Source organism: Sinohyriopsis cumingii, chromosome 16 (assembly GCF_028554795.1).
Source record: "Sinohyriopsis cumingii isolate HCF-2022 chromosome 16, ASM2855479v2, whole genome shotgun sequence".
Lineage (NCBI taxonomy): Eukaryota > Metazoa > Mollusca > Bivalvia > Unionida > Unionidae > Sinohyriopsis > Sinohyriopsis cumingii.
In genome coordinates, this window is record NC_142976.1 from 47,936,767 (window position 1) to 47,954,503 (window position 17,737).

The window sequence follows — 17,737 nt, forward strand, 5'->3', positions numbered from 1 at the left end:
ACTACGCCATACATTCATGTTTACATCACTACACCATACATTCATGTTTACATCACTACACCATACATTCATGTTTACATCACTACACAGTACATTCATGATTACATCACTACACCATACATTCATGTTTACATAACTACACCATACATTCATGTTTACATCACTACACCATACAATCATGTTTACATCACTACACCATACATTCATATTTACATAACTACACCATACATTCATGTTTACATAACTACAACATACATTCATGTTTACATCACTACAACATACATTCATGTTTACATCACTACACCATACATTCATGTTTACATCACTACACCATACATTCATGTTTACATGACTACACCATACATTCATGTTTACATCACTAAACCATACATTCATGTTTACATCACTACACCATACATTCATGTTTACATAACTACAACATACATTCATGTTTACATCACTACACCATACATTCATGTTTACATAACTACACCATACATTCATGTTTACATCACTACACCATACATTCATGTTTACATCACTACACCATACATTCATGTTTACATAACTACACCATACATTCATGTTTACATCACTACACCATACATTCATGTTTACATCACTACACCATACATTCATGTTTACATAACTACACCATACATTCATGTTTACATCACTACACCATACATTCATGTTTACATGACTACACCATACATTCATGTTTACATGACTACACCATACATTCATGTTTACATCACCACAACATACATTCATGTTTACATCACTACACCATACATTCATGTTTACATAACTACACCATACATTCATGTTTACATCACTACACCATACATTCATGTTTACATCACTACACCATACATTCATGTTTACATGACTACACCATACATTCATGTTTACATCACTACAACATACATTCATGTTTACATCACTACACCATACATTCATGTTTACATAACTACACCATACATTCATGTTTACATCACTACACCATACATTCATGTTTACATCACTACAACATACATTCATGTTTACATCACTACACCATACATTCATGTTTACATCACTACACCATACATTCATGTTTACATCACTACAACATACATTCATGTTTACATCACTACACCATACATTCATGTTTACATAACTACACCGTACATTCATGTTTACATCACTACACCATACATTCATGTTTACATGACTACACCATACATTCATGTTTACATGACTACAACATACATTCATGTTTACATCACTACACCATACATTCATGTTTACATAACTACACCATACATTCATGTTTACATCACTACACCATACATTCATGTTTACATAACTACACCATATATTCATGTTTACATCACTACACCATACATTCATGTTTACATCACTACACCATACATTCATGTTTACATCACTATACAATACATTCATGTTTACATCACTACACCATACATTCATGTTTACATCACTACACCATACATTCATGTTTACATCACTACACCATACATTCATGTTTACATCACTACACCATACATTCATGTTTACATCACTACACCATACATTCATGTTTACATCACTACACCATACATTCATGTTTACATCACTACACCATACATTCATGTTTACATCACTACACCATACATTCATGTTTACATCACTACACCATACATTCATGTTTACATCACTACACCATACATTCATGTTTACATCACTACACCATACATTCATGTTTACATCACTACACCATACATTCATGTTTACATCACTACACCATACATTCATGTTTACATCACTACACCATACATTCATGTTTACATCACTACGCCATACATTCATGTTTACATCACTACAACATACATTCATGTTTACATAACTACACCATACATTCATGTTTACATCACTACACCATACATTCATGTTTCCATGACTACACCATACATTCATGTTTACATCACTACACCATACATTCATGTTTACATCACTACACCATACATTCATGTTTACATCACTACACCATACATTCATGTTTACATCACTACACCATACATTCATGTTTACATCACTACAACATACATTCATGTTTACATCACTACAACATACATTCATGTTTACATCACTACAACATACATTCATGTTTACATAACTACAACATACATTCATGTTTACATAACTACACCATACATTCATGTTTACATCACTACACCATACATTCATGTTTACATCACTACACCATACATTCATGTTTACATAACTACCCCATACATTCATGTTTACATAACTACACCATACATTCATGCTTACATAACTACACCGTACATTCATGTTTACATAACTCTACCATACATTCATGTTTACATCACTACACCATACATTCATGTTTACATCACTACACCATACATTCATGTTTACATAACTACACCATACATTCATGTTTACATAACTACACCATACATTCATGTTTACATAACTACACCATACATTCATGTTTACATCACTACACCATACATTCATGTTTACATCACTACACCATACATTCATGTTTACATCACTACACCATACATTCATGTTTACATAACTACACCATACATTCATGTTTACATAACTACACCATACATTCATGCTTACATAACTACACCGTACATTCATGTTTACATAACTATACCATACATTCATGTTTACATCACTACACCATACATTCATGTTTACATCACTACACCATACATTCATGTTTACATAACTACACCATACATTCATGTTTACATAACTACACCATACATTCATGTTTACATAACTACACCATACATTCATGTTTACATAACTACAACATACATTCATGTTTACATCACTACAACATACATTCATGTTTACATCACTACACCATACATTCATGTTTACATCACTACACCATACATTCATGTTTACATGACTACACCATACATTCATGTTTACATCACTAAACCATACATTCATGTTTACATCACTACACCATACATTCATGTTTACATAACTACAACATACATTCATGTTTACATCACTACACCATACATTCATGTTTACATAACTACACCATACATTCATGTTTACATCACTACACCATACATTCATGTTTACATCACTACACCATACATTCATGTTTACATAACTACACCATACATTCATGTTTACATCACTACACCATACATTCATGTTTACATCACTACACCATACATTCATGTTTACATAACTACACCATACATTCATGTTTACATCACTACACCATACATTCATGTTTACATGACTACACCATACATTCATGTTTACATGACTACACCATACATTCATGTTTACATCACCACAACATACATTCATGTTTACATCACTACACCATACATTCATGTTTACATAACTACACCATACATTCATGTTTACATCACTACACCATACATTCATGTTTACATCACTACACCATACATTCATGTTTACATGACTACACCATACATTCATGTTTACATCACTACAACATACATTCATGTTTACATCACTACACCATACATTCATGTTTACATAACTACACCATACATTCATGTTTACATCACTACACCATACATTCATGTTTACATCACTACAACATACATTCATGTTTACATCACTACACCATACATTCATGTTTACATCACTACACCATACATTCATGTTTACATCACTACAACATACATTCATGTTTACATCACTACACCATACATTCATGTTTACATCACTACACCATACATTCATGTTTACATCACTACGCCATACATTCATGTTTACATCACTACAACATACATTCATGTTTACATAACTACACCATACATTCATGTTTACATCACTACACCATACATTCATGTTTCCATGACTACACCATACATTCATGTTTACATCACTACACCATACATTCATGTTTACATCACTACACCATACATTCATGTTTACATCACTACACCATACATTCATGTTTACATCACTACACCATACATTCATGTTTACATCACTACAACATACATTCATGTTTACATCACTACAACATACATTCATGTTTACATCACTACAACATACATTCATGTTTACATAACTACAACATACATTCATGTTTACATAACTACACCATACATTCATGTTTACATCACTACACCATACATTCATGTTTACATCACTACACCATACATTCATGTTTACATAACTACCCCATACATTCATGTTTACATAACTACACCATACATTCATGCTTACATAACTACACCGTACATTCATGTTTACATAACTCTACCATACATTCATGTTTACATCACTACACCATACATTCATGTTTACATCACTACACCATACATTCATGTTTACATAACTACACCATACATTCATGTTTACATAACTACACCATACATTCATGTTTACATAACTACACCATACATTCATGTTTACATCACTACACCATACATTCATGTTTACATCACTACACCATACATTCATGTTTACATCACTACACCATACATTCATGTTTACATAACTACACCATACATTCATGTTTACATAACTACACCATACATTCATGCTTACATAACTACACCGTACATTCATGTTTACATAACTATACCATACATTCATGTTTACATCACTACACCATACATTCATGTTTACATCACTACACCATACATTCATGTTTACATAACTACACCATACATTCATGTTTACATAACTACACCATACATTCATGTTTACATAACTACACCATACATTCATGTTTACATAACTACAACATACATTCATGTTTACATCACTACAACATACATTCATGTTTACATCACTACACCATACATTCATGTTTACATCACTACACCATACATTCATGTTTACATGACTACACCATACATTCATGTTTACATCACTAAACCATACATTCATGTTTACATCACTACACCATACATTCATGTTTACATAACTACAACATACATTCATGTTTACATCACTACACCATACATTCATGTTTACATAACTACACCATACATTCATGTTTACATCACTACACCATACATTCATGTTTACATCACTACACCATACATTCATGTTTACATAACTACACCATACATTCATGTTTACATCACTACACCATACATTCATGTTTACATCACTACACCATACATTCATGTTTACATAACTACACCATACATTCATGTTTACATCACTACACCATACATTCATGTTTACATGACTACACCATACATTCATGTTTACATGACTACACCATACATTCATGTTTACATCACCACAACATACATTCATGTTTACATCACTACACCATACATTCATGTTTACATAACTACACCATACATTCATGTTTACATCACTACACCATACATTCATGTTTACATCACTACACCATACATTCATGTTTACATGACTACACCATACATTCATGTTTACATCACTACAACATACATTCATGTTTACATCACTACACCATACATTCATGTTTACATAACTACACCATACATTCATGTTTACATCACTACACCATACATTCATGTTTACATCACTACAACATACATTCATGTTTACATCACTACACCATACATTCATGTTTACATCACTACACCATACATTCATGTTTACATCACTACAACATACATTCATGTTTACATCACTACACCATACATTCATGTTTACATAACTACACCGTACATTCATGTTTACATCACTACACCATACATTCATGTTTACATGACTACACCATACATTCATGTTAACATGACTACAACATACATTCATGTTTACATCACTACACCATACATTCATGTTTACATAACTACACCATACATTCATGTTTACATCACTACACCATACATTCATGTTTACATAACTACACCATATATTCATGTTTACATCACTACACCATACATTCATGTTTACATCACTACACCATACATTCATGTTTACATCACTATACAATACATTCATGTTTACATCACTACACCATACATTCATGTTTACATCACTACACCATACATTCATGTTTACATCACTACACCATACATTCATGTTTACATCACTACACCATACATTCATGTTTACATCACTACACCATACATTCATGTTTACATCACTACACCATACATTCATGTTTACATCACTACACCATACATTCATGTTTACATCACTACACCATACATTCATGTTTACATCACTACACCATACATTCATGTTTACATCACTACACCATACATTCATGTTTACATCACTACACCATACATTCATGTTTACATCACTACACCATACATTCATGTTTACATCACTACACCATACATTCATGTTTACATCACTACACCATACATTCATGTTTACATCACTACGCCATACATTCATGTTTACATCACTACAACATACATTCATGTTTACATAACTACACCATACATTCATGTTTACATCACTACACCATACATTCATGTTTACATCACTACACCATACATTCATGTTTACATCACTACACCATACATTCATGTTTACATCACTACACCATACATTCATGTTTACATCACTACACCATACATTCATGTTTACATCACTACACCATACATTCATGTTTACATCACTACACCATACATTCATGTTTACATCACTACACCATACATTCATGTTTACATCACTACAACATACATCATTGTTTACATCACTACAACATACATTCATGTTTACATCACTACACCATACATTCATGTTTACATAACTACAACATACATTCATGTTTACATAACTACACCATACATTCATGTTTACATAACTACAACATACATTCATGTTTACATCACTACAACATACATTCATGTTTACATCACTACACCATACATTCATGTTTACATCACTACACCATACATTCATGTTTACATGACTACACCATACATTCATGTTTACATCACTAAACCATACATTCATGTTTACATCACTACACCATACATTCATGTTTACATAACTACAACATACATTCATGTTTACATCACTACACCATACATTCATGTTTACATAACTACACCATACATTCATGTTTACATCACTACACCATACATTCATGTTTACATCACTACACCATACATTCATGTTTACATAACTACACCATACATTCATGTTTACATCACTACACCATACATTCATGTTTACATCACTACACCATACATTCATGTTTACATAACTACACCATACATTCATGTTTACATCACTACACCATACATTCATGTTTACATGACTACACCATACATTCATGTTTACATGACTACACCATACATTCATGTTTACATCACCACAACATACATTCATGTTTACATCACTACACCATACATTCATGTTTACATAACTACACCATACATTCATGTTTACATCACTACACCATACATTCATGTTTACATCACTACACCATACATTCATGTTTACATGACTACACCATACATTCATGTTTACATCACTACAACATACATTCATGTTTACATCACTACACCATACATTCATGTTTACATAACTACACCATACATTCATGTTTACATCACTACACCATACATTCATGTTTACATCACTACAACATACATTCATGTTTACATCACTACACCATACATTCATGTTTACATCACTACACCATACATTCATGTTTACATCACTACAACATACATTCATGTTTACATCACTACACCATACATTCATGTTTACATAACTACACCGTACATTCATGTTTACATCACTACACCATACATTCATGTTTACATGACTACACCATACATTCATGTTTACATGACTACAACATACATTCATGTTTACATCACTACACCATACATTCATGTTTACATAACTACACCATACATTCATGTTTACATCACTACACCATACATTCATGTTTACATAACTACACCATATATTCATGTTTACATCACTACACCATACATTCATGTTTACATCACTACACCATACATTCATGTTTACATCACTATACAATACATTCATGTTTACATCACTACACCATACATTCATGTTTACATCACTACACCATACATTCATGTTTACATCACTACACCATACATTCATGTTTACATCACTACACCATACATTCATGTTTACATCACTACACCATACATTCATGTTTACATCACTACACCATACATTCATGTTTACATCACTACACCATACATTCATGTTTACATCACTACACCATACATTCATGTTTACATCACTACACCATACATTCATGTTTACATCACTACACCATACATTCATGTTTACATCACTACACCATACATTCATGTTTACATCACTACACCATACATTCATGTTTACATCACTACACCATACATTCATGTTTACATCACTACACCATACATTCATGTTTACATCACTACGCCATACATTCATGTTTACATCACTACAACATACATTCATGTTTACATAACTACACCATACATTCATGTTTACATCACTACACCATACATTCATGTTTCCATGACTACACCATACATTCATGTTTACATCACTACACCATACATTCATGTTTACATCACTACACCATACATTCATGTTTACATCACTACACCATACATTCATGTTTACATCACTACACCATACATTCATGTTTACATCACTACAACATACATTCATGTTTACATCACTACAACATACATTCATGTTTACATCACTACAACATACATTCATGTTTACATAACTACAACATACATTCATGTTTACATAACTACACCATACATTCATGTTTACATCACTACACCATACATTCATGTTTACATCACTACACCATACATTCATGTTTACATAACTACCCCATACATTCATGTTTACATAACTACACCATACATTCATGCTTACATAACTACACCGTACATTCATGTTTACATAACTCTACCATACATTCATGTTTACATCACTACACCATACATTCATGTTTACATCACTACACCATACATTCATGTTTACATAACTACACCATACATTCATGTTTACATAACTACACCATACATTCATGTTTACATAACTACACCATACATTCATGTTTACATCACTACACCATACATTCATGTTTACATCACTACACCATACATTCATGTTTACATCACTACACCATACATTCATGTTTACATAACTACACCATACATTCATGTTTACATAACTACACCATACATTCATGCTTACATAACTACACCGTACATTCATGTTTACATAACTATACCATACATTCATGTTTACATCACTACACCATACATTCATGTTTACATCACTACACCATACATTCATGTTTACATAACTACACCATACATTCATGTTTACATAACTACACCATACATTCATGTTTACATAACTACACCATACATTCATGTTTACATAACTACAACATACATTCATGTTTACATCACTACAACATACATTCATGTTTACATCACTACACCATACATTCATGTTTACATCACTACACCATACATTCATGTTTACATGACTACACCATACATTCATGTTTACATCACTAAACCATACATTCATGTTTACATCACTACACCATACATTCATGTTTACATAACTACAACATACATTCATGTTTACATCACTACACCATACATTCATGTTTACATAACTACACCATACATTCATGTTTACATCACTACACCATACATTCATGTTTACATCACTACACCATACATTCATGTTTACATAACTACACCATACATTCATGTTTACATCACTACACCATACATTCATGTTTACATCACTACACCATACATTCATGTTTACATAACTACACCATACATTCATGTTTACATCACTACACCATACATTCATGTTTACATGACTACACCATACATTCATGTTTACATGACTACACCATACATTCATGTTTACATCACCACAACATACATTCATGTTTACATCACTACACCATACATTCATGTTTACATAACTACACCATACATTCATGTTTACATCACTACACCATACATTCATGTTTACATCACTACACCATACATTCATGTTTACATGACTACACCATACATTCATGTTTACATCACTACAACATACATTCATGTTTACATCACTACACCATACATTCATGTTTACATAACTACACCATACATTCATGTTTACATCACTACACCATACATTCATGTTTACATCACTACAACATACATTCATGTTTACATCACTACACCATACATTCATGTTTACATCACTACACCATACATTCATGTTTACATCACTACAACATACATTCATGTTTACATCACTACACCATACATTCATGTTTACATCACTACACCATACATTCATGTTTACATCACTACGCCATACATTCATGTTTACATCACTACAACATACATTCATGTTTACATAACTACACCATACATTCATGTTTACATCACTACACCATACATTCATGTTTCCATGACTACACCATACATTCATGTTTACATCACTACACCATACATTCATGTTTACATCACTACACCATACATTCATGTTTACATCACTACACCATACATTCATGTTTACATCACTACACCATACATTCATGTTTACATCACTACAACATACATTCATGTTTACATCACTACAACATACATTCATGTTTACATCACTACAACATACATTCATGTTTACATAACTACAACATACATTCATGTTTACATAACTACACCATACATTCATGTTTACATCACTACACCATACATTCATGTTTACATCACTACACCATACATTCATGTTTACATAACTACCCCATACATTCATGTTTACATAACTACACCATACATTCATGCTTACATAACTACACCGTACATTCATGTTTACATAACTCTACCATACATTCATGTTTACATCACTACACCATACATTCATGTTTACATCACTACACCATACATTCATGTTTACATAACTACACCATACATTCATGTTTACATAACTACACCATACATTCATGTTTACATAACTACACCATACATTCATGTTTACATCACTACACCATACATTCATGTTTACATCACTACACCATACATTCATGTTTACATCACTACACCATACATTCATGTTTACATAACTACACCATACATTCATGTTTACATAACTACACCATACATTCATGCTTACATAACTACACCGTACATTCATGTTTACATAACTATACCATACATTCATGTTTACATCACTACACCATACATTCATGTTTACATCACTACACCATACATTCATGTTTACATAACTACACCATACATTCATGTTTACATAACTACACCATACATTCATGTTTACATAACTACACCATACATTCATGTTTACATAACTACAACATACATTCATGTTTACATCACTACAACATACATTCATGTTTACATCACTACACCATACATTCATGTTTACATCACTACACCATACATTCATGTTTACATGACTACACCATACATTCATGTTTACATCACTAAACCATACATTCATGTTTACATCACTACACCATACATTCATGTTTACATAACTACAACATACATTCATGTTTACATCACTACACCATACATTCATGTTTACATAACTACACCATACATTCATGTTTACATCACTACACCATACATTCATGTTTACATCACTACACCATACATTCATGTTTACATAACTACACCATACATTCATGTTTACATCACTACACCATACATTCATGTTTACATCACTACACCATACATTCATGTTTACATAACTACACCATACATTCATGTTTACATCACTACACCATACATTCATGTTTACATGACTACACCATACATTCATGTTTACATGACTACACCATACATTCATGTTTACATCACCACAACATACATTCATGTTTACATCACTACACCATACATTCATGTTTACATAACTACACCATACATTCATGTTTACATCACTACACCATACATTCATGTTTACATCACTACACCATACATTCATGTTTACATGACTACACCATACATTCATGTTTACATCACTACAACATACATTCATGTTTACATCACTACACCATACATTCATGTTTACATAACTACACCATACATTCATGTTTACATCACTACACCATACATTCATGTTTACATCACTACAACATACATTCATGTTTACATCACTACACCATACATTCATGTTTACATCACTACACCATACATTCATGTTTACATCACTACAACATACATTCATGTTTACATCACTACACCATACATTCATGTTTACATAACTACACCGTACATTCATGTTTACATCACTACACCATACATTCATGTTTACATGACTACACCATACATTCATGTTAACATGACTACAACATACATTCATGTTTACATCACTACACCATACATTCATGTTTACATAACTACACCATACATTCATGTTTACATCACTACACCATACATTCATGTTTACATAACTACACCATATATTCATGTTTACATCACTACACCATACATTCATGTTTACATCACTACACCATACATTCATGTTTACATCACTATACAATACATTCATGTTTACATCACTACACCATACATTCATGTTTACATCACTACACCATACATTCATGTTTACATCACTACACCATACATTCATGTTTACATCACTACACCATACATTCATGTTTACATCACTACACCATACATTCATGTTTACATCACTACACCATACATTCATGTTTACATCACTACACCATACATTCATGTTTACATCACTACACCATACATTCATGTTTACATCACTACACCATACATTCATGTTTACATCACTACACCATACATTCATGTTTACATCACTACACCATACATTCATGTTTACATCACTACACCATACATTCATGTTTACATCACTACACCATACATTCATGTTTACATCACTACACCATACATTCATGTTTACATCACTACGCCATACATTCATGTTTACATCACTACAACATACATTCATGTTTACATAACTACACCATACATTCATGTTTACATCACTACACCATACATTCATGTTTACATCACTACACCATACATTCATGTTTACATCACTACACCATACATTCATGTTTACATCACTACACCATACATTCATGTTTACATCACTACACCATACATTCATGTTTACATCACTACACCATACATTCATGTTTACATCACTACACCATACATTCATGTTTACATCACTACAACATACATCATTGTTTACATCACTACAACATACATTCATGTTTACATCACTACACCATACATTCATGTTTACATAACTACAACATACATTCATGTTTACATAACTACACCATACATTCATGTTTACATCACTACACCATACATTCATGTTTACATCACTACACCATACATTCATGTTTACATAACTACACCATACATTCATGTTTACATAACTACACCATACATTCATGCTTACATAACTACACCGTACATTCATGTTTACATAACTATACCATACATTCATGTTTACATCACTACACCATACATTCATGTTTACATCACTACACCATACATTCATGTTTACATAACTACACCATACATTCATGTTTACATAACTACACCATACATTCATGTTTACATAACTACACCATACATTCATGTTTACATCACTACACCATACATTCATGTTTACATAACTACACCATACATTCATGTTTACATAACTGCACCATACATTCATGCTTACATAACTACACCGTACATTCATGTTTACATAACTATACCATACATTCATGTTTACATCACTACACCATACATTCATGTTTACATCACTACACCATACATTCATGTTTACATAACTACACCATACATTCATGTTTACATAACTACACCATACATTCATGTTTACATAACTACACCATACATTCATGTTTACATCACTACACCATACATTCATGTTTACATCACTACACCATACATTCATGTTTACATCACTACAACATACATTCATGTTTACATAACTACACCATACATTCATGTTTACATCACTACACCATACATTCATGTTTCCATGACTACACCATACATTCATGTTTACATCACTGCACCATACATTCATGTTTACATCACTACACCATACATTCATGTTTACATCACTACACCATACATTCATGTTTACATCACTACACCATACATTCATGTTTACATCATTACACCATACATTCATGTTTACATAACTACACCATACATTCATGTTTACATCACTACACCATACATTCATGTTTACATCACTACACCATACATTCATGTTTACATCACTACACCATACATTCATGTTTACATCACTACACCATACATTCATGTTTACATCACTACACCATACATTCATGTTTACATCACTACACCATACATTCATGTTTACATCACTACACCATACATTCATGTTTACATCACTACACCATACATTCATGTTTACATCACTACACCATACATTCATGTTTACATAACTACACCATACATTCATGTTTACATCACTACACCATACATTCATGTTTACATCACTACACCATACATTCATGTTTACATCACTACAACATACATTCATGTTTACATAACTACACCATACATTCATGTTTACATCACTACACCATACATTCATGTTTACATAACTACACCATACATTCATGTTTACATCACTACAACATACATTCATGTTTACATCACTACAACATACATTCATGTTTACATCACTACACCATACATTCATGTTTACATCACTACACCATACATTCATGTTTACATCACTACACATATATTCAAGTTTACATAAAAAATATACTTTAGTTCTTCATAAAACACTGAAATAATAAGGGTATTCAATTGTGTTGGTTTATATGCATGTATTTTTCTTGCATACCAAAATAAAATTCTTTCTTAAAAGTACAACCCTTTTTGGTGGCCACATATACCATCCGGTGATTGTTTTTATTGGCAATCAGGGTCACCATTAAAGGAAGCCACAAACTTGATACTGAATACACTGAAATTGATATATTGCTACATAAACAATTTCTCTGTCCATAATCTGACAAACCATCTTAACAGTGCATTGTTATATCATAATCCACTTATGTTGATATCGCGCATGAGTACTGTATGTTGTGAGATACCCACTTTTTTTGTTGTTGACATTTCTGGTAGCAGAGATCAACCGGATGAGGCATTATATTGTAATCTATCTTTTGTCAGATTTTCGGCCACTCGCTAGTAATTAATACATTTACATTAGACTGACATTTTGACTCAGAATTAAATCCTTCAGAACACACATTTTCTGTAATAATCCCTGTCATCACACTAGAACACCTGCGTCTCTATCGTCTATTAACCCTCTGTTAAATTTCTGATGCATGCATGGAAGACAGCATCACTCCACTACCACAAATGTAACCTCCCACAAAAAAACCATCTAACTCGTTGGTCTATTCAATAGACAGGGAGGAACAGTAACTACAATCGACCAAACAATGGCCAATTCCATTTTTCAAAATGTATCCAGATAAAAATAGTTTGCTGAAATTTCAACGAAAACATTACCTTTGAAGCACTGACTGTTAAGAAAACGTACTAAGCAAGCGGGAAAAAATCACTCTCAGTCATGCAATACAATTATTTGATGTTGCAGCCACAATAAGAAATGGGCATTTGTTTGGTTCTCCAAAGCTGGCCTTTTGCAGTGACTTCAATAATGCATGCCCAGTGGCCTAGTGGCTAGAGTGTCTACCTTGGATGTAGTGGGTTCGATCCCCAGCCGAGTCATACCAAAGACTTACAAAAATGGTACTAACAGCTGCCTCGCTTGGCGCTCAGCATTAAGAGGTTAGTGTTAGGACTGGTTGGCCTGGTGTCAGGATATTGTGACTGGGTGGGACATCATGCTACATGTCTGCGGCATAATGCCCCAGTGCTAGACATTACTATAAACTGTCACACTGCAAATATTGTAGCAATATGACTGAAAAATTGTTAAAGCTACGTTAAAAATCCAAATCACACACACACACCCACGCTCAATAAAGCATGTACCTTTCATCACAGAAAGCCAATTACAATCTTCAATAAAAACATTGACTTTTCTTCAAAGGAAGTCAGTACCAAACTTAAATAAAAGCAATGGAATCAGATGGATTTTTTATATTTTCCAATGTGACTGAAAAAACATTTACTGTGCCGTGAAAGTTTCCTTTTTGCAGGGACAAAGTTTATGCTAATGAACACTACCAATGGTGGTTTAAAATGCAAACTAACTTGAACTGACTTTGTACTGACTTTGGACGTACTGAAAAGTAAATGTGCTTCATCATTCATTATGTGATTGTGCTATGTTTATCTACTGAATTCAGACCTATTATGACAAGTGACAAAATTACTGAATATTTTAAATGTGTGTGTGTCTGATGAGATTCACAGGGAATACAAGGTGTTGATAATCTAATCATGCTATACATTAGACATGTATATATCAAGTATGCATGTACATGTATATGTCTCAATTTGTGATTCTCTAAATAAAGTAAAATATAATATATGCCTTCTCTGTTTTCTTTTCAGGTATATTTCCCATTTAATATGCATCAATTGAAGGTGGTAACTGTGCCATCGAAGCACCTATATTACCACCCACATTTATTACTTACCCACCCCCGCAAATTTATTAGGAAACATGCATCATTTTCTTCAGTTAACTGACCTGGTTGTTGTAACACGGTTTGCTCTATAGCATGGTTGGGTTCTATGGCTCCCAACTACTGTGTTATAGCAGGGTCACACTGTGTATATATATATATATATATATATATATGAAATGTTGCTAAAAACAGAGACCCAAGTGGGACAGAGATTCCTCACCTGGCTTACATCTGTCTAGTAGTCTAATAATTCATCAAGAAATCTGGATCAGTAAGTCTCATCGTTGATCCAAAATAATGAAATGCCTTTATGCCAGGATGCTTAGGAGAGTGTTGATCAATGTCTTTTTTTAAAACAAAGTTTTTAAAATGTTATTTCAACTTTTAGTATTATGTGGCCATATATTATGCTAGACTTGAAATATAACTTGTATAAATGCATAACGCCTTTGGATACTCACTGCTCAGTTTGTTTTTGTTGTTGTTGTTGTTATAGGGTTTAATGTCATTTTTCAGCACAAGATAGGCTACAAATTTACAAACAGTTGTTTAAATTTGGAAGCCAGATTATTTTGTGATAAAAGACTGACCTTGTTTGACATTGTTATCGAGTGAAGCTGGGTCTCCAACTCCACTGGGAGCAACATGAGGGGATAGGTCTCCTGTTTCCTGGGAAACCTTCAAAAGAGTTTCAGATATGGTTTCCATTTCCTGACCGTCCCCTGCAGACTCTTGAGTTTCCTTCTGGAAATGAACAGGCACTCCATTTGTTTCTTTATCCACTTCTTCATAGTACTTTTCCTTTGCTTTCTTTTTCTTTTTGGAGCATTTTTCTCCACAAAACCCAAAGCAGTCCATTATAAACCTTTGAACAACAAATTATCAAAACATATACACAGTTTGTTTAAATAAGTGCACCCATCTCTTCCAAATATCTCTACTTTGTAATAATGAACAACAATAACAACAACATAATAATAATACCAGTAATCTCATTTATGCAAATACAAAAATCTGTCCCGATTACAGTTGACTTCGATGATGATGATAAAGATGATTATAGTAACAGAATAATGGCAATAA

At 32.5% G+C, this 17,737-nt stretch overlaps 1 protein-coding gene across 2 annotated transcripts in view; it reads right to left on the reverse strand.

Moving 5' to 3' along the window:
• The window catches only part of LOC149780363 (uncharacterized), a 38,934-nt gene that overhangs the window by 17,952 nt on the left and 3,245 nt on the right, over positions 1–17,737 (reverse strand). For both annotated transcript variants that reach the window (XM_089937260.1, XM_089937259.1), the window contains exon 2: positions 17,245–17,519. In XM_089937260.1, coding sequence (XP_089793386.1) covers positions 17,245–17,512 — 268 coding nt within the window. In that variant the 5' untranslated portion in view covers positions 17,513–17,519. The remainder of the gene's footprint in view (positions 1–17,244; positions 17,520–17,737) is intronic.